This window comes from Alternaria ventricosa (assembly GCF_023758065.1).
Source record: "Alternaria ventricosa strain BMP 2768 chromosome Unknown scaffold_4, whole genome shotgun sequence".
Classification (NCBI taxonomy): Eukaryota; Fungi; Ascomycota; class Dothideomycetes; order Pleosporales; family Pleosporaceae; genus Alternaria; species Alternaria ventricosa.
The window spans coordinates 1,240,238-1,264,275 of record NW_026055684.1 but is presented as its reverse complement, the minus strand read 5'-3'; the positions used below and the strand labels follow the sequence as shown (position 1 = coordinate 1,264,275).

The following is a 24,038-nucleotide window of genomic DNA, read 5'->3' as shown; positions in this document are numbered from 1 at the left end:
GGATGACGTGCGTGACGCTGCATCCACGCGCAAAGACTCGATGGCTACCTTTGGCGCTCCCTCTCCACAAACAACTGCGGCAAGTACTTTCATCCCAACTCCTCTTTCCCCTGAGCCCGAAATTCTCCACCAGCCGCAACATCGGTACAACGTGCCTGTACCACATTGGGCGAACAGGCAACGACCACCTACTCCGCCCCTTCATCACCTCGACGATGTCCAGTATACATCGCCGTACGGCACATTTGCACCAGCATATATTCATCCCTCAGTATCGAACATCCAGGGCTATCCGTCAACTGTTGTTCCACCCCCTCGATTTCATCCATCTGCCAACATTCTGCAACCCTCGCCTCAGCAGCAAATATTCGACTCTCAGCCTGCTCAGAAAGCGCCCTCTATCCAGTATTGGCCAACCGACAACCGTATTACAGTAGACGCACAGAGCAAGAAGAAGCAGGACGAGTACAAAAGAAAAGGCGAGGGTAAAGTAGCCGCCACGAATAGCTCTTAAGTTATCTTGCTAACTTATCACTAGTATGTAGCTCCCTTGCTATGCTTTGCCAATGCAGTTCTGAGGCATCTTACTATTTGTAGCTCCCTTGCTATGCTTTGCCAACACCCTATTTAAGGGAAAACCCGAACACCCTAGAGCCTACATCAAGATAAAAGCTTGCGAAGTTGGTGGCCTAACGGCGACGTAGGCTCCTGGGTGTTCAGCTTTTCCCTTGTATGAGGTGCCAACGCGGTGCTGAGACATCTTACTATCCGTGCTAACAGCTTGACAGGCAGCGAGGAGAAAGACAATTTCCGCCCAAGCCTCCGCGCTTCAGTACGAACCGATCAAAGAGCCTGCATCAATGCCTCGCAAACGCAAGGCTTCAATTATTGACGACTTGATGTCTACACCTGCACCTCCTCCTCGCTCGAAACCTCGTCTTCCGAGTTCACCCAAATCAAAGCGTGGACAGAAACAGAGTTTCACAGGCAGCCCGGTAGTGAACCACCACTCGACTCCTCATCTATCACAACCGGGCCCCACGCACTACATCGACCCGTGGCAGTATCACCCACCACCGTATATCTCTCCCTACCCACAGTACCAACAACCATTCCATGCGCAACCCCAACCTTTGGTTTATATGCCTCAACATCGACCGCATACGCCCGCAGCACCTCCACCACCGCCTCCCAAGATCGTCGACCCTGAGACTATATCTCAGCAGATTACGAGCACCTACGACGAGTACAGGTGGCCGGTCGCTCTATATGAGCTTGAAGCTGGACCCGGCTTCGATTTTGCTGAGTCCTGGTTACAAGACCAATTGGGCAAAGGAGTTTACCACTCAGACAGCAACAGATGGGACGCGCATTCTACAGCAGGCTTCATCAAGAATGGAAACAGGATGTCGCTCCTAGTTTTACACAACGCTGCGAACCCTTTCCAGTATGACCCACCGGCCACATCGACTACCAGCATCGGCGTATATGGATTGTTTGCTCATGAGCACAACGAGATCCACTGGACGACTATTGCGCCAGGTGTTTCCAAGTGGTTCACCTTGTGCATGAACGCGGGTTTTCTCACGCTCAAACAGAAGTGGTCTCCCAACATGAAGGCTTCTGACAAGCGGTTCCATCGCGCGTATTGGTTGGCCGCAAATAAACTGCCGCTCAACCGCATACTGAACCATAACGCGGCACCCGAGACGCCGTACGGAGTATTCGAAGACAGCGAGAAGGATAAGTTTGTGATTGCGGAACAGGACCTGCAGCACGGGTGGGACGGAGAGAGTGTATCTGTGGAGGAATCGAAAAAGATCTGGGAGAGAATTGTCGACGAGATGGAGGGAATGGATCTGGCGGACGTCGAGCATGTATCTATAGGAGGATCAGAGAGGGCGTTTATGGCGGACTGATTGATCAAGTGAAGGTTTACTCGCTACCCAGCTATGCGATGCCATGAGCTCACCTACGATGGAAAGGGAGGTTTTCGGGAAAGGAAGTGGCTGCCTATGAGCCCGCATGTAGTATAGTCTCAGTGAAAGAAGTGAATGACAATCCAAACCATCAGAATACTTTGGACATTCATCTGCTATCCACAAGCGCTCATGAGGAAATCGGTCTACTTCCCAACTCTATCAGGCCGAAGCCATGGTTCTTAAAAAGAATAGTCCACCTTCCCACCGCGTTATCAACACAAGGGCCTCTCAAACATCCAAATCTAGCACTAGTCATCAATCTCCTCGTCTTGGACGCTCGTCGTCTCGACGCTCTCCGCAAGACTCAGGCCTGTTCCGCCCGCCCTCAAAGAAGGCTTCTTCCCTTTGCCCTTTGTTCTCTTCTTGCTTTTCGCACCGCTGGTCTCGCCCACTGGCGGCGCATCCCTGACCCAGCGCGATATGGCTTCCGCTCGTTCCGTACTGATCGGATACTCGCGACCGTCGTCTTGCGCCCAGCGCTTGGGTGGGGTGGGTTGTGGCTCTGCGTCGCTAGGAGGAGACTGCTGCCTCTTCTTCTCAGCCTCCTCGTCTTCTCTGTTCCGGCGTTCGCGCGCGCGAACTGCACGTTGGAAACTCTCTTCGTCAACGACGCGTTCGTCGGCTAGGGCTTCGAGGATAGCTTCGTGTTTCTGGCGTTCGCGACGTTGGGCTTCTGTTTCGCCGCCACCGGAGCCGTTCATGCCGTTCTTTCCTGCTACGTCGGTGGAGCCATTCTTGCCGCCTCCGTGGCCAGGTAGGGGAGCAGGTCGACAGAGGTTCTCCCAGGATGTTGACAGGCCAATCCAGTTCCCGGCTCTGCGGAGGACTTCGATCCAGTCTGCGCGTGCGGGGGATCGTGCGGCGAGGAAGATGGGGTAGCCGTCGCATACGCGGGCGAGGCGGGCGGCATTGTGGGCGTGGCGGAGGTGTTCTTTGGGTGGTGTTTGTATAAGCGCATGGCAGAGGAGTAGACTATGCAGGGCATCTGTAATGAGGGGGTGGTATGTTATACTCTCGTGGCTGTCTGCGAAGGCGGTGGCTGCTGCTGAGGCTGCGGACTCGGACGAGTTGCGAGGCGGTGGATACGGGGGTAGAGAGGCGGGAGGGGCAGCATCGAAGAGCTGGGAGACCTTGAAGATCTCCGGTGGAGGAAGTTTGGGCCACGATGCGCGGTCAGAGGAGGATTTGGTCGGGCCGCGGTGAGGAACGAGGGCTTCGGAGATGGGTGATGAGGCGCCGTTTGTCTGCTCGATGAGGCGGTTCATGTTCGGCTTGATCTTATCGTTCGAATAGCCGTTGGGGCTGCCGTTCGCCGAGTGGCCCAGTCTGCGTAAGAACTCTTCGGCGAGCTCAGCGGAGATACCGGGCGTGTAGTCGAAGTGTGAGAGGAAGGCAACATAGTCTCGGAGTGCGCGTTTGGCGTTCTGGCGGACCTGCTTGCGGGCTTCGAGGCGAAGGTGATTGCTGTGCGCTTCTTCTGGTGTTATCGGATCTGGTTCCTTACCTTCAGCGATTTGGGCGTCGCGCCGTGCCTTTGCCTCTTCGGCTGCCTGTAGGCCGTCAAGGGCAGCATTGACGTGGCCGCATGCTATAGTGAAGTATACGCCCGCGCGATGGAACAGCAGCTGTGTCTCGAGCGAATTGGGGTGGTCTTCGTCGGGGATCTTGACTTCCTGCCGCCAATCCCTCCCGTACTGCTCCTGGAGCGTCTTTGCCAGCACCAGCTGATCGTTGCCTGCGCGGTGCTGTGCCATCATGTACCGCGCCGTGCTCAAGGCCTCACTCAGGTCCTTGGCCGAGTTCACATAGTCCTCCTTGAAGATTCTTGTCAATGCGCGCGTTCGAAGGGGGCTCCCGTCGTTGGGTCGCTCGCTGATGATTTCATTCAAAGTATGCAAAGGTGTACACTGCGCCATCATGCGGCTGGGAATCTTCTCGTGGAAGAAGTGGACGTACTTGGCGTCGACGTTGTTGGGCTCGCGCTGCAGCACCAGATGCGCGACGTCTTCCAGCGTGCTTGCGCTCTGCATGGTAGCTACACTGGCCGCGATCTCGTCCAAATGATATGCCTGACTCAGCTTGCTCGTCGCTAGCTCGCGCATGCGGTGCTTCCGCTCCCTACTCAGCTTCGAGGTCCCCCCTCCCCCATAGCCTATCCCCAGCGCGGCGGCATTGCCCAGCATGCTATTGTTCCCATTGAGGCTGTTGCTGAGGGCGGCCGACGTCAAGCCCGACGTGGCGCGCACAGCCAGGTTGGTCGCCTCGTCGACGGCCTTGCGGATCTTGACGAGGTCGTAGAAGACGGCGGGGTCAATCGGGTGGGGGCGCGGGGAGAGGTAGTTGCTGTGGGCGAGGGACTCGAGGACCTCCGGGGGCAGCTGGAGCCAGGGGCCGTGGAACGAAGAGATGTAGCGCCAATGCCTATAGTCCCGCTATTAGGGTATTGTCTCTGTGCATCACGACGGCAGTACCCGCCCAAACTCACTTGTTGCGGCAGATGATGAGGGCAGACGTCGAGGGCTCGCCGGCCGGCTTCTTCGCGGTTGCTGCGCCGTTGGCAGTGGGCGGCGGCGTCGACGAGGCGCTGCCGTTGGGCGCCGCATCAGCCTGCGCGCTCTTCTTCTTGCGCGCCATGTTCCAATGTCTTCGATATACAACTCTCGCCGGGGACGTCTGCTCTGCACTGGCTGGAATGATGCCGTATCGATAATAAATTTCGTCTTGGCGTTAGCGCGGAGACGGAGCTTGCGTCTTTGTCTCCGACGCGGCACCCTTCACCTCCCTCGTCGCGTCGTGCCAGCCATCCTCCCTCACAACGCGCTTTCTTTTCACCTCGATCGCGTCTTCTCTCACTCAGTGATGCACCGTCGAGCCTCGCGCTATCACACTTGTCCATGCCGTCAGGCGGCTGGCATGGGTCGCCCTTCCTTCGCGTGATGCTTGACAGGGGCATGCAACGGCCTCCTGCAGCGCCCTGTTCTAGCTTTACCCCACCGGTTCTTTGCAGGACCTTCCACGACGACTTCCTCATGATGTCATTCTCTTCCTAGTCAAAGCCCTCGGCGTCTTTCCTTGAGCTGGACAAACGGAATTCAATCAGTGTTGCGGCATGTTCAGCCATTGATCGCAACCCCTTCGCTACACATGCCTTCCTCACCAGCCAATTGCCACCGTTCGCATTCAGTATGATGGTGCCGGCATACGGTCCAGGCTGCCATGTCGCCCGCTGGACTTCTCACGGCTTTCCGATATTTCACCGTCATTGGAGGGACTAAACCGCTGGAAGGCGCCTTGTCCGGGTTTTATGCGATACTCGCTGACTGAGAGTCGTCGTTTGGCATGGTGGCTGTTTCGTCCCATACCACCAACACACTGGCACCATATCTTGTGCCCTACTACATCTCCCAGTCGAGCCAGAATGGAGCCTCATCAAGTCTTCACTAAAACCACATGAGAAGCATGGTCAGTCAAGAGTCAGCAATGGCTCGACTACAAAAGGTCTCTTGGTTACAACTCCAGCGCTCCGGTTCCGCCTCATGTAATAGCCAAGCCAACGTATGCGGGGAACGCTGTGAAGACACAGAGCACATCATCCACGTTTCACGCTTTCAAGTCATGACGAATTGTGCACGCATATTCGGCAGCAAACGCGCATTATGCAACATTATCGTGGCAATCGCAGCACACACTATCTTTACACTCATCGCGAGAGTGCCTCGAGCTCCACCTTCCCAAACGGCTTAGCGAAACACGTCTCGCACGAACTTGAAGCCTGTCCCTATCGGGTCAAAGGGCGCCGGTCACACTGCATGCATCTATCGTTTCCGGGAACTGATCCCGCTCGGGGATGCATGTGCAGATATACGCGTACCCGTAGCAGGCTCCTAGAGTATTGTTGATATGCAAGAGCTATCTGCTGCACTGAAATTACATCTGTAGCGCATTGGTGTGATCCGGCTATCGGAGTGTCAGTCGCATGAGGTGTCTACAAATCGGAAACCGGAATTTCCGTTTTGATGCGGATGCTCGATGTGACCACAACAGATTGTATTCCTGACGAACGCATTGCCGACGCCCATTGTCAAATCGTGGCACGTCCGACTAATGCTCCATGTTTTCATGTCGCGAGGATGACAAACCACGCGCGCCACTGAGGCGCATTGGCGCTGCGCACCAAAGGAACGCCTAGGCAAACGCAGCGCATTCCAGTATGTCCAGATTGTGCCGCTCTTGGTTGAGGGGCAACATTTGTTAGTCGTCATGCCTAAACCCAGACAACTCATGTCATACCATCTGTGGGATGCACGAACTTTCCCATACTGTTGGCCACCATAACAACTACCGAATTATGCAGACTGGGCCTGGTGTGATCGTCGTCGTCGTAAACGAACGTTTCGTCGTGCCTTCGATCGTCGGCTGCACTGACACGGCACACGCTCCGTCCGGGAGATACTCGACAAGGATGCTTGGCCCTCTATTCGTGGAGCTTGACTCAAAGCTTAATTCAAGGCGCTAGTGTGCGGCTTCAACGAGCCTTGCGCGGGGTGGCTGACGGAAGCTAGTTCGGTGCTGATGAGGTGTATTGCGGGGTAATTTTGTCCAAAGATCTCTCCCTCAACAAAGAGTCCTCCACCAAGCAGTTTGAGTCGGCCGTTGCCAATCCACTAAGTCAGATGCACATGATCCGGCTATCTCTAAAAAGCTTGAGTAAGGCCCGAGGGCGATGCTAGTTGCAACTCAAACCTGGGTTGCCTCTGCTTAGGCATATCGGCAGTGTGACAAGCGCTTGTCTAATACCTTACCGGCCCCTGCTGGTGTTGACAGCGTGACTACGTCTTTGCGCCTCAGTGGTGTGTTACGAAACGAACGCCGAATCACAACTACGTCGAAATCTCCACTCCTCCTTGCCCACACCTCGGTCTCCAAGACGGAAGGTCGAGACTTGAGCAGGGTATCAGACATGACAGCTGCAGTTCACTTCCTCATTGGACATCGCGGGGCCGGCATGCTGATATATTTTTGCCATGATTGGCAGTTCCTCGACGCGACTTCGCCTAGACGTTCCCAGCATGTTTCCATGCGGGTAAGCACCTGAGAGTGGGTGTGCTGACTGCCCATCCAGTAGGCTCAACTACAGCGCTATGGCTTCGAGACCCAGTTTCATCGACAGGACGCTACCTTGTGGTCGATAACGCCAATTCCCAGGATGTGCAGAGTATATTTGGAGTAACCCTCAATAAGCCCCTTACATTTCTCAACGCTGCACTGTCCTAGCTCTAAAACGTTTTTTGTCGCTTTGTTTTCGCCTACTTTCTGCGAAACCACTATGGAGTATCTCAGGAAGAAGGCTCAAGGAAGCCGAGAGGCGATAGCCACTGATACTACCCTCCAGCGGACGATACGGTATGGCACGAAGGCCGTCCGTGCCGCACCTTCAGTGGCAGGCCAATATCTACTCCAGAAGGCGCCCATCATTCAATGGCTACCGAAGTACAATCCGCGATGGCTGCTAAACGACACATTGGCCGGTATCACTGTTGGCGTTCTGCTTATCCCTCAATCCCTGGCATACGCGAAGATTGCGACAATCCCCGGACAGTATGGACTCATGTCGAGTTGGCTGCCTAACTTCCTGTACCTGATAATGGGCACATCCAAGGGTAAGTCGTTGCTACTCATTGCAGCCCTTTTTACTAAGACTCGCACAGACCTATCTACTGGTCCCACGTCGCTCATGGGTCTCTTGACGGCGGAGATAATCGCAGATGTTGCCCAAGACGGATACTCACCACAAGCCATCGCTTCCGCCGTTGCCATGTCCGTCGGCATTTACTCCATGACGCTAGGCCTACTCAAGCTAGGATTCCTGCTAGAGTTTATTTCCGTGCCTGTTCTGAGCGGCTTCATCTCCGCAGCTGCCATCGTCATCATGCTCGGCCAGATCCCCTCGCTATTCGGCATTACTGTCGGCTCCGGCACGGCGAACATCATTCACGACCTCTTCGCTAAGATACCACAATACGACGGTCCGACATGCGGAGTGGGTCTTGGGGGACTTCTACTGCTCTATCTCATGCAGAAGATGGGACAGCGCTGGGGCAAGAAGAATAAGGCCATATGGCTGCTAGCACTTGGTCGCAGTGCTGTGGTCCTCATTCTCTTCGCTGGTATCTCGTACGCAGTGAACAAGGACATCGACCTTGAGAATGACGATCCTGTCTGGGCACTCAGTAAGGTAAAGTCTGATGGCATTGCAACGCCTCGCATGCCAGACTCGGCACTTATCGGCAAGGTGTTCGCACGAAGCATTGCACCCTTCATTGCAGCTGCCCTTGAACACCTAGCTATCGCCAAAGCCTTTGGTCGCAAGAATGGCTACGTTACCGACGCTGCACAGGAGCTAGTCTATCTCGGCTTCACCAACTTCTTCAATTCCTTCTTCTCCTCCATGGCGGTCGGCGGTGCTATGTCGCGGACTGCTGTCAACTCAGAGTCTGGCGTCAAGTCTCCAGCCTATGGTTTGATTGCCGGTGGTGTTGTCATCCTCAGTATCTTCAAGCTTTCGCCAGCACTATACTGGATACCGAAAGCCACATTGGCAGCTATCATTGTCACGGCAGTATGGCACATTGTAGTTCCCCTCAAAGTCTTCTACGGATATTGGCGTACCTCACTCGTCGACTTTACCACCTCCATGCTAGCTTTCTGGCTCACCCTCTTCGTCTCTTCAGAAGTTGGGATTGGCACGGCCGTCGGGTTCAACATCGTCTACCACCTCCTCTTCATGGCCTTCCACCGCGTTCACCGCATAACGTCCATCGAAGTAGCTTCTCACGGCCGTCAACCCGGTACGCATGCCACTCCTCTCGATACCCAAGTATTCCGTATCCACCAGTCTATGCTCTTCTACAACGCCTACCACATCAAGACGCAGTGCCTTGACGCAGTCCAGACGTTCAACTCCGGCGACGTGGCGACGTTGGAAGCTGCGCACGCAAACCGCAACTGGAGTGTCGCTGGCAAAGACCGCGCTTTGCGTCTCCGGACAAAAGCCGAGATCCTCGAAGAGCCTGTCCAGATCCGCAGTGTTGTGCTGGACATGTATGCGATGCATAATATCGACACAACAGGCCTCACACATTTGAGAGATTTGAAAGCAGATATCGAAGCGTATGGTGGGAAGAACACGCAGTTCAGACTCGTAGGGCTAAATGACCGTGTTCGCGAGCGCTTTGCGAGGTTCGGATGGCAACTCCGCAATGTGGCAGACGTTAACAAGAAAGGCACCATGGTATATGATACAGTTGAGGAGGCTGTCTTCCGTCGCTCAGGGACGTTTTCGTCGGATGAGATTGAAGTGGAGCCTACTGAGGTGTTTGTCGTTGGTGATGAGAAGAGTAAGGTGTAGATCACGGGTTCAAAGGCGCATCATGGGTGTGCCACGCCTGTTGCTTCTTCCACTTCCGCGATCAGAAGTATTGTCACGATGTTATGATGAAACGCTCGTTATTCTTCAACTATACATAGTTTCACCTATTATACACGAGTCAGGATTCTTCTATTCTGCATGTATCCACGATTCACTCTATTTCTTGTGCTTCGCACAGCGACCAGGCGCAATCTTGAATCTCTTTCGCCTCGAGCCCGAACTCTTTTCAACGTCTTCTACCTTCGTCTCACTCCACACTCCGCGCCTCCTCATTCGTCTCCGCAAAACTCCCGAACATACCTCGGCAACACTCCCGGTTGCGCGCCATCTGCTCTTCCTCAGACAGCGCAGGATCGATAACAGTACGGATATTAGACTTCAAGGCGACTGGAATATCACCGCGCCGACCGTACAGATAAGTCTCGACCTCAATCTCCCGGTCAAGTTCCTGGAAGTTGTAAAACGTCCACCGTAGCGAGCTTTCCGGAAGAGGATTTGCCGGCCTACCACGTACTGGTAGCGTTACAGCAGTCATGGACCTTCTCTCACCAGAGCTGGCCGGCCACGGATGCGGAGATGACCTTGTGCCGTTGGGAAGTATCTCTGGCTTAGCCCGCGGATTGGGAGACCGTCCGTAGTATGGCCTTGCTTTACTCGTTTTTACCAATTCACGGAACCGTTCTTGAGCCCCGGGAGGCGAGTTACGCCAATTTTCACTTGATCCGATAGTCCGTAGGACTGGTGTCTTTGTATCGAGAGAGCTTTGTTGAGGTGTTGTGGCGGTCGAGGGGCTATCGTTCGGTGGTGAAGATGTGCTGTCGGAAGGCTTTTGAGTTGCAGTAGCGGGACTGGTCGTCGCGTTGTTGCTGCTCGGCGTGTCTGATTGTACAACGGAATCTACTTGGTTCTGTTCCATAGGCAGGGAAGAAGCCGACGCAGGCGGACTGTCGGGTTCTTCTTGTGGACAAGTCAGGGTGATCTCTGGAAACTGGCGCACTTTGCGAGGGAGCGTGACACTTTCTTGATCTGCAACAGGCTTCAACAGATCTAACAACTTCTTTTGGAAGGCGTTGAGTTTATCCTTGTTCTTGGGGATTGTGGGCCGCTGAGGTGCTTTAAGGAGTGCGTGTGAGTTCGCCGCGGAAGTCATCGGAGTGAGGGCGTGTGGCTGATTGCTCAATATTCGAAGCTGCGATTTTGCTTCGTCTTTGGTGCTAGGGACTGGGAAGATTTTCGGGAACGCACCGTCAGCTGGTAGTTTTTTCTTGGTAGGAGAGGTGACGTTGAGTGGCTTAGGTACAAGCTGAGGTAGCAATTGCGTCTGCGCTTTGTACGAAAGCTGTTTCCAGAATGTCTTCGAATCAAAGAGAGGCAGTATGTCCGTTTGCACTTCCTCAGGCTTGTAGTCCGTGCGCATTTTCGCTGAGCGAGGGAGCTTGATTACGGAGAAGCTGGACCTTCTGAACCGATCAAAGGGAATGCTTTCGTCCACGGCAGCTTTCTCCACCCTCGTCACTTCGATTCCTGACTCACTATGAGACTCGCGCGCAGGAACTATTGTCTGCGAAGTCCGCAACGGCGAGTCTTTTGTCCGATATATTCCACCCTCGCGCGCTAACCCCGACTTCTTCTTAGCCTTCACGCTGTCCCGGTGTTTGCGCAGACCCCAATCTTTTCTTTCCCCTATATTCTTCCAGAAGAGTCTCTGCGCTACTTCGGTACGACCGGCCCGACGAGAAATGAAGGCTGTCCAGTCGTCTTGTGCCTCTGGACAGGTATGGCAGTCGTTCTGGCAAGCGTGTAGATGCCAGATTATGGTATGAATTTGCCAGCCGCTACTTTCGCATGAGAGGACCTCATCGCATGGATCGGATTTTTCTCTAAAGGAGACCTCGCAGACAGGGCAGCAAGTTGGGGTGAGGGTTTTGAGACAGATCAAGCGGTGGTCGAAGGCGTCGAGATCTTTCATACCCCACAGATCTTTGTGGCAAAGGAGACAGGATGTTCTCTCCAGGTCTGACGAGAACTGTGGTGTCAGTGTAGAAGATGCCTCCTCTCTTTCCCCCAGTGCGCTGTTTGTGACTTGCAGCGTCTCCGATAAGACATTGTCACCCTCTCCAATCTCATTTTCCTCCAAGGTATTCTTCGCAATTTGACACTTCGCTTCTTTTGCCTTCTCTTTTAAACCATCCCAACACTTGTTGAAATGGATGTTGGCTCTGGGTTTGGGCTTTAGCTCTACTCGTTGATAGCAGATGCCACAGTTAGATTTATCGGCCTTTATGGCCTTCTTTGGCACAGGTGGTGGTTGACGCCTGGGTGGAGGTGGTGGATCTTTGACTTGGGCGGCTGGAATTACAGGGGATGGAGGCGCAGTGGGGGCTTCTAGGTTGGGCATCGTATAAGTGTTCATCTGGTCAGCTTTGACCTGAACAGTTCCAGGGTGATATAATGTGAGAATGGGCGCTTGAAAGTCCGTGGAATTGAAGTTGTGTTCCTGTGGCTGTGAAATAGGTCGAGCGGGTGTGGTTTGACCGTCGATGAAGAGGCCGTGGGTACGAGAAGCTTAGCCTAGTAGGTTTAGGTTACACTGAGTGTTTGTGCGTTCGGAAGCCAATGCTTTTCCACACATTCACCAAGCCGATTCAGATTTCACGTTACAGACTGCGAAGCCACGAAGACTATTGCTTCACCCATCCTGATTAAGAGAGAATTGGCGCATTCCATGAGGTACACTAAGTAGATTGATTGGTGTCTCTCCATGCCTGTTGTGAGCTTTAGCCTCTTGACAACTCGTCATATACCTATGAGGAAAACGAATATGGATCTTGCCGATACATCTTGGTGGCTCTATCCTGTTCAAGTGAATGAATACAAATCAGCCTCGTGCCGACAACGACATGGAGCTGAAGGATCTAGAGGTCTACACTACGCTTAAATATTGGGATCTCACATTTTTTTGTACTATTGTAGACTGCAGTGCATCTTTTCAATTTCTTCATTGTAGTGTGTGGCAGCAACGTCTTGTGCAGCCGATCAATCGTGAGCCAGGAAAGCCTACTACCTTCTTCTGGCGAGGCTACGATATTGAACTCATCGTTACCGCAAAAGCCATTTACCAGGGTTATTACGAGTCAGACGTGTAGCAGGTCTTCGAGATCACCAAATGAGATGTGCCGATACAGTGTTGAGAACATCGGAGAGTATCGCACGATCGTCACCAGCATCATTCCAAGCTGAGTGAAAACCCATTGTTCGTGCATACCGCGTTCTATCAAACCCCCGTGGGCCTATACAAGCTATATCATGATTACATAGAAGCTCTCTTAACCATCACGCATCTGCACAACCGGTCAACATTGTCTACCATTGTCCATCGAAACATGTCAGCCCACGACTACATTTTCATTGTGAAAGATATCGAAAAAGGCTGCGCTACCTTCGGCCAGTGGGACCAACTCAGCACAAACATGGTCTTTGCGCTTCCATGGCGACTTCTGCAGCAATGTCCAGACGGACTGATACTAGACGAGCCCAGAACAGTAGGTGAGTTGGCCGAAAAGAAAGATGCCTTGTTGGACTGGGACGATGACCACCGCGGCGTCCGGTGGGACGAAAATTTAGGCTGGACGTTCAAGTCTCTAGAGAAGCCAAACGCACCTAGCACCGAAGAAGACACATCCGAAGACTCTACTCCGCGACCGAGCCTCGCAGATTCTGTCGAAGAGGAAGTCCTGGCATACATAGCGACACTACACACTTGCCGGAAGCCTTACCCGCATGTATGCCCAACAGTGCTCAGGAAGGTTCCAAGGCGCCTGAGCTGCCAACGGAACACTCGTGATCGCATCGACGCTTTTCGGAGTCTTCAAAAATTTACCGGATCACGATTTGGAAATGGCACTTCAATGCTAAGAAACGAGCTTCTGGTAAGCCAAAGCGAAGACCATGCGACCACGCATAGTGATGTTTTTAAACTGGACTCGTTCAGGTTAGCGCATCTTTGGTACGAGCGTTTTGACTCAAGGGCTGGGGAGTACGATATGACGGGCATCAAACTGCTCGAAGAAGAGCCTGGTCAGATAATAATCCGTGGTCCTAGAAGCTTAGCACAAGAAGAGTACTAATGCCAGTATGGAAGCATTGCAGCCATTAGACGTGTAGATAAGAATTGTACTTTTGCTCCTCGCATCGTGCTGCATACATACTATCAGATCTTAACAAGTATACAATTCTAAAGATGATGTATACTCTCAACTAGAAGATGATTTACTGGAACACTTTTGTAGGATGGAATACGAGTTGCAGCCGCCCTTGGTAAGGTCTTCTTGGCTCGCACTAGATCGACATGTCGCGGGTTTACTGCCGCGCTGAGAGCTGCTCTTGCGCTCCGAGGCAAGCGCGCCGGCTTGTGAGTTCCCGGTGTCGAAGCTAGCGTGATTGACGGTCACGGTTGTGCGCCGCAACATTATGATATGAAAGTCCAGCTTTCTAGCCAACGAAGGTAACCTTTGCGCGCAACAACGCCGAAGTAGAAAGGAGCCGACATCAAAGTGCATCTTCATCTGCACGGAGGTATGGGAGCACCAAGCTCAGGAAAAGCAATAAACTGCATGATGCAGGATGGAAGCACAAGACGAAAGGTGGTGTTGCGGATAGGCAAAGCCGACGGCATCATAGCGTTGGGGGCGCAAGATACGTCATCAAACGCACGCCAATACACGACTGGGTTAGCGGATTTCGACGCGATCGGTGTGGGTACAGCGCGGCAACATTGATTCCGAGCATGTGTCTCCGTTTGTACGAATTGTATTGCATTATGCGTATGCATGGGGTATCAGTAAATTTTGGTCGATGGCGTGTATCAAAGCCGACTTTTAAGGGATCTTTTTGACCCACTTCCTTAGAACATTTGCCTGTTCTTCATCTCCACAGGCAAGAAGCACATCAACAGTGCAGATAGCCAAATACCACCAGCACCTAGCCAAAGGATGCCAGAGCTCTGATCGGCCAGGAGCTGAGCACCCGCAAAGGGTGCGACGATTCCTGCAATACGACCGAGACATGAAAGCATGCCACTCACACTACCACGGTAGACAGTGTCGAAAAGCTCCGGAGCAGACGCGTACAAGACCGCATTGAAATACTGAACACATGTCAGTATTGGAAACGTTGAGCTCAAAATTTAGACTTACGGTTTGCATAATGTACTCCAATGCGTTCAAACCCACATAAGCAGCGGTCGAAGACACCTGAGTATACATTGCCATGGAGATACCCTGGCAAAGAGCGGAAAAGACCAATGACCACTTTCGACCCACAAGAGGCAACTGAATGGATGCAAGTGCCAGGATGGCACCTATGATACCAGGGAAGTAGATGATCAAGTACTGTTCGTAGGTGTCGCTCACAGTTCCTCGGCCTTCGTCGACGTTGTTGCGTAGCAGGATAAGCGGAAGGAAGGTACCCGCCAGGTTAAAGGACCAGTAGTCTCCCTGTTTTTGTTAGTAGGGAATATAAAGATAGAAAGTCATGCTGCTTACCATGTATGCCAGCGCAAGCAAGACGAAGGTGAAGGCGGTCAGCTTATTGGTGAAAATGCCCTTGAGGCGCTTAAGCTCCTTGCCGAATCCTTTGATGACTTTCTTTGTGGTATCCTTGGTACTTCGAGGGGAGCTCCGTGTACTCGATGTGGCATTCTGCTTCTTGGTGAAAATGCCCTTGAGGCGCTGAAGCCCATTGCCTTTCTCGGGGGTAGCCTGGGTAGCCTGGGTAGTTCGAGGTACCTCAGTGGAGAGTCGTGCGCTTGACGTGGCGTTGGACGATACCTCATCTATGGCAGCAAACATCTCCATAGTCAATGTTGGAGCTGGTTGCTTGTTGAATTTCGCAATCCTGTGAAGAACGTCGAGAGCCTCCTGCTCTTTTCCTCGCGCAAGCAGGAACTTGGGGGACTCATGGAAAGTGAACACGAAGTACCGAAGGAAAAAGACGGCCAAAGTCATACAACCAAGCACTATGACAGTGTAACGCCATCCCATGTTACTGTCAACGGTACAGCAAGCGACTCCAGGCTCGACGTCTGGACAAGCCGGCGCGTCGGGATCGCAGCGCCATTTAGCTTGGCCGGTGGTGCCGTAGGCAATGCAAGAGGCAATGGCGACACCGATGGGCTGCCACATGGAAAGAAGCGCGACAAGGAAGCGGCGGTTATGAGGTAGAAACTCAAGCGCGATGGTCGCATCGATAGGAATGTTGCCTCCGAGCCCCAATGACGCGAGGAAGTAGATGGCGCATATCGCAGGGTAGTTGTACTTGGGCGCGGCCTGGCATATTGTTAATCACCGGTAATCGAATTTGTGGCTCCATGAACATACCAGCAAGAGTCCGAATACGGAGGTAATGAGACAAGTCAAGTTGAAAGCCCACTTGCGTCCGATGATGTCCACAGCAAGACCAAAGCCGAGCGCACCGACAGCAAGCCCAGCATTGGCAATTGCAAATATATCTCCAGTGTGTTCGTCCGAAACTCCCATCTGCAAATGCTTTAGTTCACGGTACCCGCTTTGTCTGGCCTAACTCACCTCCTGGTAGATGGCAGAAGCAATCAAACCAACACCTTGTGACCAGGCGAGATCAAGAAAGTATCCAAAGCCACAGAGGAACCAGATGCATATCTGGTATCTCCCCATTCCAAATTTATCAAGCTCGACATTGATGAGAGCGGCCTTCTTCTCAAACGTGTTGAGCGGGTTCGCGGCTGTGCCCTTGAGAATTGCAGCGAAAGACAAATCAGTTTGGTCGACGCGTTCTACGTCGTTGTAGATGGGGATTTCGACTTTAGCGCGCGCGTTTTCGGGGTGCTCGACGGGTATCTTCTCCTCATCGCTGAGGTGCGCAGGGCTGCGCTCCGACTGCTTGACATCCATCTTGACGGCGGCAGGGCAAGCTACTGTCAAGGGCAGGGTATTGTCAGGTGACTGCGCGTAGATTGGGTAAGAGTGAGTCGCCTCGTGGTAATGGCAGTTTACAGGGACGGTACCGTGGGACAAGGTATATTATACGTACGCGGGGAACGAGTAGCCCTTTCACGCTACCGTTGACTACTGGCGAAACGGATCTAAGCGATGAAGGCGCTACGATCTAAGTGCTGATCCAAGCCTCGTCCGTTCAACGGCCCTCATGTCCAAGACGGCAGAGGTTTAGCTGACCCGATCTCATTGGGTGCCACTGACTAATGACGGCATAGCCAGTAGCCTTGTCGCGCGACTTTGCCTGGCCCTGTTCTTGCATGGTTTTGTTCCTTCGGCATGGCCGTGTAGCGATAAATCTTGGACAGCGACTAACAAGATGCACTAACAGCTCAGCTGATTATAGTGTGATAGGTTCGCCGTTCCGTCGCACTGTGATCGTAGAACATAAGCGGCGGCAAATGGACGGAAACCAACAGAGATGCACTACGCAGTGCCTAGACCAGTGGCTCCGCTTGAGGCTGAGGGTTACGCAGGCTGAGCAGCTGCACCGTCATTTTCTGGCACGCTTGCTGCAAACTCCTACCCACCCTCCAATATTACCGCGGAGCTCCACTACCAATCTCAACCTCGCCATCCACAAAACGTGCGCTGGTACCGAGATATCTTTTTGCCATGGCCCGCCCTCTCCAGTTTTTCGAGATCTTAGGTTCGTTATCGGAGACCGCCCATACTAGATGTAGTTTAGCGTTGTGCCCGATAACGCCACACGAAACATTGCAGTGATCGCATGGCCCGCCTCGGTTACCTGCAAACATCCTCACGTCACGATTGATGACTTTTCTCTTCGTATCCACCACTACCTAGGTAGCTCAAGTGCGACTGACATGAAATGACTCCCCTAGAGGCTCGTAGGGAGGTCATGGTTAGCTCTCCGGCTAAGCGTTATCTCTTCACCGAGCGCGCCAGGACGCACTCGGCTCACATCTGCCGTTCAAACGCGCAGCAGAGAGGTCGTTGTCACTGTCACAGTTCATCATTGCCCAAGCAGCCTTCGGGATTGAAGAGCTGACCGAACGATGCCTATACGAGATCTGCGAATTCATAGCTTTTGTCGAAATCCGCGATCACCGCTACACGCTTCAAGGACAGGTTATCTGTGTTTGCATAGCGCTTCATATGTCGCTTCGTGGACATCGCAGTGCTCTTATGAGCGTTTCCCGATTCCATTCCCCAATCAAAGCTCGCTGCTCACGGTCTTTTCTTTGACATATGTACGCGTTGCGAACGTGTAGCTGACCTTCTAGACATTGAATATCCTCAAGCTTACCTGTCTATATAAGCACCCTTGCGCCACGAAATATCGAGCTCTTTAGAACACATCGCATACATACACTCAACACGCAAATAAGCAACATCTTATACAATTACCAGTATACACAACCAACATCCCTACCTACCTACCTACACCAACATAACGACTCATCGCCTTACACCAAATCATCAATCATGAGCCACTCTTCCCCTATGGACTTGCCTTCGAACACTATCCAAACCGAGGAACAAGACCCACGAAAATGGATCACATACTGTGACGTACAACGCCTTCCGTTGCTAGCTGATGAAACAAGGCCGATCTCTATCGGAGAGAGGGTTCTATCCCAGCCTCGGGCAGGTTTCTATGGGCAGACTTGATGTTCGAGATCGTCAAACGGCAAGCCACTACATCTAATATCACTGCTTGCCTGGAGACTGCGCCAGAAGATCCCATGGAACTGGTCGCATTGTTGTTGCAGGTCTACAGCAATGTACTTACACGAGAAGAGCGTGAAGAGCTGTCTTGGATCATACTACTCCTAACACACAACCAACACACTGGCCGGACCTTGACTCTTGCAAGTCTCGATCGCATGTTATTCGAGACCTCGCTGACTGGCCGCACGGGCACCTCTCTCGGTGAAAGAATACGCGACAACTTCACTCCTCTGTTTGATCTCGAACAAGAGGATGGGATCTCTCTCAGTCATCTCAAGGTCCACGATCCTGCACGCGCTTTTGGGCTTACGTGCACACCTTCCACGACGACTGTTACTTTTGCGCATCCATCACTCACTGAGTATTTTCTTCAACACCGCGACAAATCTCTCAACGGGAGGGTGAAAGATGCCCCGGTCTTCAACAGCGCTGAGCTACATTTTCGTCTACTACAGCAATGCTTTCTTAGTTTCGCTGAGCCTCAAAGCGAACCTTTGACCGAAGCGGCCGAAGCGTTTCGGAAGTACGCCGCTACTCACTGGTACACCCACCTCGCAGGCACTTTACCGAGTGACAATGTCGAAGCCCTGAATCTTTTGGAAGACGACCGTGAAGAGATGTTAGGGCCTCTTAACCATTTCTTCAAAGATGAGAATATCGTGCAGCACTGGTGTCAGCACCTACCAGCAACATTCTTTAGTAGAGCCAGATCCGAAGATGTGGGCGAGTTGAAAAGTCTTTGCTATTACCACTCAGACCCAGAAGCGTTCGAGTTTATCAAACTTTGCGCCTTCATGGGCTCCAAGAAGTGGCAGGACTTCTGGCTACCAGTAGCAAAGGTGCACGCCAAGAAAGGACTACATGGCGACTGGGATCGAAACCACTCACTCCAGGTAATCTTCCACATCAAGCACCTCGTCGATACAGAAGATGCGGTCGCAGATATCCGAGGAGAGTTGTCTCAGCAAGAGATGACTGAGGCTGCGGAATGGACCGAGTTGGAGTCGAAGACAGATCCGCCTGAATTCACCTTGAAAGAAGAGAGCTCGGGTTTTGAAGAAGAGGAGACATTGTCTTCTGAGGCGACTCAGAGTACCATTTAGCCATGATTGTGTTTGAGTCGGATGTGCTAGGAGGTTTCAAGGTAGATGTCAGCAGGTCGAAAACAGCGTTATGATGCAGCCAGTAGTACTTCAAGATACTTAAATCTATTCTGTAAACGCATTGAATGCACTGAGAATTACCCGGATATCGTAATGTAACGCGAGAATGTGTCGCATAGTCGCTGTATTGATTCAGGCTACATCGATGCAAGGTGAAGAAAGACATATGGCCTCGCCGAATAACTCCGACCTCATACTATATCTCCAATCACCTTTCTCGTATATCTGCCCACTCCGTCCACCTTCCCAGTCTTCTTATGCAACCACCTCCACCACGTCGTTTGACTTCAGAGGAGCCATCACGATAGGTCTCTGGTCGGTCTGCACAGCAAATCCCGACGCACCCGTTGAGCCACCCGCAAGCGCCTGCCTCAGCTGATTCAGGATAGTAAACTCGGTGCGCAGCTTGACGGCATATACAGCGACCTTATAGAAGCCCTGCAGGAAGAAGCGATCGCTGTAGGCCAAGCCCAGGACGCTGGCATCGAGTATGATTATGAGGACGTTGACAGCGATCAGATTGCGGAGATTGTCTCGAGTGGTGCGACGACAATTGCCGAGGAGCTCGAGGCTCTGGAAGTACTTCGATGTTTGCCAGATGTATAGCATTCCGATAATGCATTCTTGGATGAAGAAAGCGGCGACTTGCACCTTGTCCCAGATCAGGTTGGCCTTTGCAAGTCGTGCGATGAAGTGTGGGTGGCGCTACGATCAATTAGTACGGTACAGGTGCTTGCGACGAAAGACGTGCAGCAATCATTCCGAGCGTGACTGTGGTAAGGCCAAAGACGACCGAGTTAGTAGTAATCATATAGAGGATCCAGCGGTCTTTCTTCGTGTTTCTCCACACGAGGCCGAGGCGGGAGTAGAGAACAAAAGACTGAGCGACTACGAAGACGAGCCATGAGAGATAGATGAAGACGATGGCCGAGTAAGAGGTCCACTTGTTGAAGTTGGCCAAGATAATGGAGATGCCGTGGACTATCAGCCCCCAACTGCAGAGTAAGCAGCTCCAGAAGTAAAGACTGCGACGTGTGGCCCTGTAGAGTAGGCGGATGTTAAGCTCGATGCAAATAAACCAGGCGATTCCCAGAAAGGCTGATGCGGCCATAGACGAAGGTCGGTCGGCAAGTTCGGATGCCTTGGGGTCGCTGGGGTCTGTCTCTGAGGTCATGATCGCTAGCGTGAGTGAGGTGCTCCTCGGGCGGGTGTTGTTGAGTGTCGCGAGTTGAAAAATCTGGAGGCTGCGAGACGATGAGGTACGATAGAAAAGTTTGTCGGTGTGAGACGATATCGGTGGTCGAAAGCGTTCTCGCGTGGGCGTGCCTTCCTCAGTCACCCTCACGGTGACTGCCGTTTTAGACTCGGTACCGAGAAACCGCCCAGGGCACGCGAGCACACGAGCACGCGAACACATGTTGAGTGCCAAGACAATATCCTCGAATGCGACTGCTCTCCTAGAGGCAAGTCACCGTGCCCTTCATAACAAATTTCAGACCGGCAAATAAATCGATGAGGGTTATGAGACAAGAACGTGAATAAAATGATAACTTTTAAGATCTGGCAAGTTGCATGACGCAACAGATGACGAACCTGACACCTAGCATGCTGTCAAGACCACTTTCGTTTTGCATACCCCTAATCTCACTTTCTTGTGGAAGTGTTGACCTCAGCGACGTTCTCTTGCCTGCTCAAGATCTTCTTAGGGCCCCAAGTACCAGCTCTACCACCGGGATCAACACGACCCTTCTTGGGACTCATCCTCTCACCACCTCCAGCGCCTCCATTGAGCTCTTTGATGTTCTTGGGTGCGGCAGCCATCTTGATGGTCGATACGGTGTTCAATGGTGTTGCTGGAGCGTTGGCAGGGCCACTGCCACCGCCGTGCCTCTTGCCTTTTGGCTTCTTTCCAACTGACGTCTCGATCCAGGCACCACCCTCTTTCTTAGCCTTGCGCTCAGCTTCCTCTTTCTCGCGCTTCGCACGTTGTTCCGCTTCTCGCTCCCGTGCGGCCTTGTCGCGAGCCTCACGTCGGACGCGCTCCTCCTTGGCCCTCAGTTCCGCTGCCTGCTTCTCCCTCACTGCGCGCTCGCGAGCTTCGTAGGCCTTGGTAAATTCGTGCTGCTCGAACCGGACTTGGGCTTCTGTCTCAGCGCGCGCCTCGAGCTTGATGCAGGGGTAACATGGGAAGTGCGACGCGCGAGGCTTGTCGTCGTCGCTAATGTCGGGGCACACGTTGTTGGAGAGAAAGCCCGGACGGCACATCTCGATGTACGGGCGATCAGAGAGGTGGCCACATGTGTGCAGCTTCTTCCAGTAGAGGCACATCTTGAAAGTCTAAAGATATCAGCAACTTGGGTAGACACGGCTACCGGCTAGTACTTACGTTGTTAGAGTGTAGCTTCAGATTGGAAAGCAAAGGTCGCGACAATTCAGAGTTGCGTAGAAGAAGCAGAGAAGAGTGGAAGGACTGCTGTTTTAGACTTGAGAGAGGATGGAAGGTGCATGGAGGTGAGAGAATGTCGAGTGGCTCTTACTTTGCACATGGCTTATCGTATGCAAAGCGGCAGGAGTGTCTAAGGTGAGAGAAAGAGCACCATGCGAGGAAGGGGCGACCCTCCCTCATCGAGTAAGCAACGACAGATTGCAACGACTAAATGGAAACTGGACCGGAAAGACGTACGACTGAGACCAACGGTACAAGATATTGAAACTATAAAGGGTATATCCATCGCAATACACAGACCGGCGAGATCTGATGTCCATCCGTACAAATATCCTGGGTATCTTACCTACCCGAAAACATGCACAAGATAGCATGTCGGGCCACGAGACGCCGCAAGAAATAGCCTGCAAGCATACCGAGAGCAGGAGGGAACAGCGCAGACTTGTCTACGCTCTCATCTTCCGTCGCATCTCCGGACGGGCGCCGCGATGCTCAACCTCGGTGATGCGGCTGCCGCCAATCTCCTTGACCTTCGCTACGAGGGTGTCGGTCTGGTCGAGCTCTTCAATGTCATCGCCGCCTCCTATGCTCTTGCCCATGAGCAGGATGTTGGGCACTGTTCGTCGGCCTGTCGACTTGTGCAGGAAGGCTTGTAGTTGTTGGCCGATTGGGCTCTTATCGAGTTCGACGACGTAGGGTTCGGGCTTGATGTTGTACTTCTCGAGCAGGATGTGTTTCGCTTTCTTCGAGAAAGGGCAGTAGGATTTCGAAAAGATGATCACTGTAATAAGTTAGTAACTGCGCATGGCTCAATTGGAGGAGGCGTAGCATACTGGGACTCTTCTTCAAGATGGCATTGAGTTCCATCTCGACTTCGTGGTCCTCAAGCGTCTCATGCTCCATCATGGCTGCTTGATCGCGCGGCTTGCCCCCCTGTTGCGCGACGCCAGGGACCCTGTCGCCGTCCATCTTGACGCGGCCGGCGACACTCTTCTGGTCCTGCCCTTCCACCTTGACTTTGTGGTCTGTGTACTTGTCCTCGGCGTTCTTCTTTGCCTGCTCTTCGGCGGCTTTGAGTCGCGATCCGACGCTCTCTGCATCGCGTTGCTTCGCCGCTTCTGCGTATTCTTTTTCTTGTAGGGCTTGTTGGGTTTTTGTGTAAAAGTCGGATGTTTGTGTCTGGTGGGCTCCTCTTGACATATAGAACAGCACGACCACTGTGATGACAATGAGGATGCCATAGAACCTCATGCGACGTTGCGACGGCATGATGGCGATGTGTGTAGATGTGGTATGTGTCGTGTGATGGGCGGGTGCGCCGTATGCGTAAAGTGTCAAGCTGGTATGTTGCTCGAAGACTGCCGGTTACCAATGGCGGTAGAAGTATAGAGCCTTGTTTATACGGATCGACGGGCGGTGCTGATAGTATCCGTGGTTCGATGGAGGTCCGTGGACTGCGATGGTCGCAGGAGCGCGGTAGTAGCGCGTGGTGATGATTAAAGGTATGGAAGACGTGTGCGATAATCCTGCAAGGGAAACGTGTACAGAAAAGAAGTACACAATAACTGCTATATTCGCTGAAACAGTGCGGCGGTTTAGAGTGTGTTGGTGAGTTGGTGGACCCGGCGCTGGAAACAATGTGGAGGGATGGTGGCCCTGGCTTCTTGCCTTGGTTCGCGTCATGCCGCTTTCCGCATCTCTCCTCACTCCATCCCGGTCAACCGTCCGCCTGCCAACGCTGTGATTCGCGACGCTGAGCCACGGTGCCTGCCTAAATCCTCTTCTGTCCTGGCCTTCTTTGTTTGCATAGTTCCATGCGCTCCCAATGTCTGCCTAGACGGTGGACGGCACGCATTGTACGTAATTACGTGCACATGAGGGAGTTGTCTTGACGCAGTGCGACACTCGATACAAACCCCATTCGAGACCTCCACATTGAATTCGCAAACACGCAGGAGCACAGCGATGCAAGGCGAAGACGTTGTGCTGTGCCTCCGCTGACCACCCATCCCTGACCGACGACACTATCGAAATGCCGCCGACACCCCGACGGCGCGTGACCTCGCGTTGATGGAAAACGTTTCCAGCTTCAAACCAAGAACGTCGGACCGTCTACTCCATCAACACACGCCGTCGACTACTCACCGCGTAAGTGGAGGTGCCGTCTTGTCATCTCTTGGTGTACTCGAAGCATAGAGTAAGCTCCCCGCACCATGCGTCTCACGACGACATGCAGCCTGTGACCAGGTTCTCCACAGACGGCTGCAGTCCTGTACTGGGTTTAGCGCCTCC

General features: G+C 52.9%; 10 protein-coding genes across 10 annotated transcripts; 4 read left to right on the top strand and 6 right to left on the bottom strand.

Moving 5' to 3' along the window:
* Positions 1–215: 215 nt before the first annotated feature.
* J4E93_003108 (uncharacterized protein) lies at positions 216–1,919 on the top strand (the record flags this gene model as incomplete). The annotated part of the gene is made up of 2 exons (XM_049341048.1): positions 216–222; positions 793–1,919. The coding sequence occupies 2 exons, from the start codon at positions 216–218 to the stop codon at positions 1,917–1,919; spliced, it is 1,134 nt and encodes a 377-aa protein (XP_049201930.1).
* Positions 1,920–2,230: 311 nt separating this feature from the next.
* J4E93_003107 (uncharacterized protein) lies at positions 2,231–4,616 on the bottom strand (the record flags this gene model as incomplete). Its single annotated transcript, XM_049341047.1, has 2 exons — positions 2,231–4,403; positions 4,468–4,616. 2 exons carry the CDS (start codon positions 4,614–4,616, stop codon positions 2,231–2,233), a joined length of 2,322 nt encoding a protein of 773 aa, XP_049201929.1.
* Positions 4,617–7,308: 2,692 nt separating this feature from the next.
* J4E93_003106 (uncharacterized protein) lies at positions 7,309–9,390 on the top strand (the record flags this gene model as incomplete). The annotated part of the gene is made up of 2 exons (XM_049341046.1): positions 7,309–7,642; positions 7,691–9,390. The coding sequence occupies 2 exons, from the start codon at positions 7,309–7,311 to the stop codon at positions 9,388–9,390; spliced, it is 2,034 nt and encodes a 677-aa protein (XP_049201928.1).
* Positions 9,391–9,658: 268 nt separating this feature from the next.
* J4E93_003105 (uncharacterized protein) lies at positions 9,659–10,828 on the bottom strand (the record flags this gene model as incomplete). Its single annotated transcript, XM_049341045.1, has 1 exon — positions 9,659–10,828. The coding sequence occupies one exon, from the start codon at positions 10,826–10,828 to the stop codon at positions 9,659–9,661; it is 1,170 nt and encodes a 389-aa protein (XP_049201927.1).
* A 1,966-nt stretch (positions 10,829–12,794) lies between these two features.
* On the top strand, positions 12,795–13,538 carry J4E93_003104 (uncharacterized protein; the record flags this gene model as incomplete). Its single annotated transcript, XM_049341044.1, has 1 exon — positions 12,795–13,538. One exon carries the CDS (start codon positions 12,795–12,797, stop codon positions 13,536–13,538), a length of 744 nt encoding a protein of 247 aa, XP_049201926.1.
* Positions 13,539–14,314: 776 nt separating this feature from the next.
* Positions 14,315–16,340, bottom strand: J4E93_003103 (uncharacterized protein; the record flags this gene model as incomplete). Its single annotated transcript, XM_049341043.1, has 5 exons — positions 14,315–14,557; positions 14,607–14,906; positions 14,955–15,737; positions 15,789–15,947; positions 15,996–16,340. The coding sequence occupies 5 exons, from the start codon at positions 16,338–16,340 to the stop codon at positions 14,315–14,317; spliced, it is 1,830 nt and encodes a 609-aa protein (XP_049201925.1).
* Positions 16,341–18,151: 1,811 nt separating this feature from the next.
* Positions 18,152–19,240, top strand: J4E93_003102 (uncharacterized protein; the record flags this gene model as incomplete). The annotated part of the gene is made up of 1 exon (XM_049341042.1): positions 18,152–19,240. The coding sequence occupies one exon, from the start codon at positions 18,152–18,154 to the stop codon at positions 19,238–19,240; it is 1,089 nt and encodes a 362-aa protein (XP_049201924.1).
* A 315-nt stretch (positions 19,241–19,555) lies between these two features.
* J4E93_003101 (uncharacterized protein) lies at positions 19,556–20,474 on the bottom strand (the record flags this gene model as incomplete). Its single annotated transcript, XM_049341041.1, has 2 exons — positions 19,556–19,972; positions 20,028–20,474. 2 exons carry the CDS (start codon positions 20,472–20,474, stop codon positions 19,556–19,558), a joined length of 864 nt encoding a protein of 287 aa, XP_049201923.1.
* A 470-nt stretch (positions 20,475–20,944) lies between these two features.
* On the bottom strand, positions 20,945–21,846 carry J4E93_003100 (uncharacterized protein; the record flags this gene model as incomplete). Its single annotated transcript, XM_049341040.1, has 3 exons — positions 20,945–21,637; positions 21,687–21,773; positions 21,838–21,846. The coding sequence occupies 3 exons, from the start codon at positions 21,844–21,846 to the stop codon at positions 20,945–20,947; spliced, it is 789 nt and encodes a 262-aa protein (XP_049201922.1).
* A 346-nt stretch (positions 21,847–22,192) lies between these two features.
* Positions 22,193–23,015, bottom strand: J4E93_003099 (uncharacterized protein; the record flags this gene model as incomplete). Its single annotated transcript, XM_049341039.1, has 2 exons — positions 22,193–22,527; positions 22,580–23,015. 2 exons carry the CDS (start codon positions 23,013–23,015, stop codon positions 22,193–22,195), a joined length of 771 nt encoding a protein of 256 aa, XP_049201921.1.
* Positions 23,016–24,038: the final 1,023 nt, after the last annotated feature.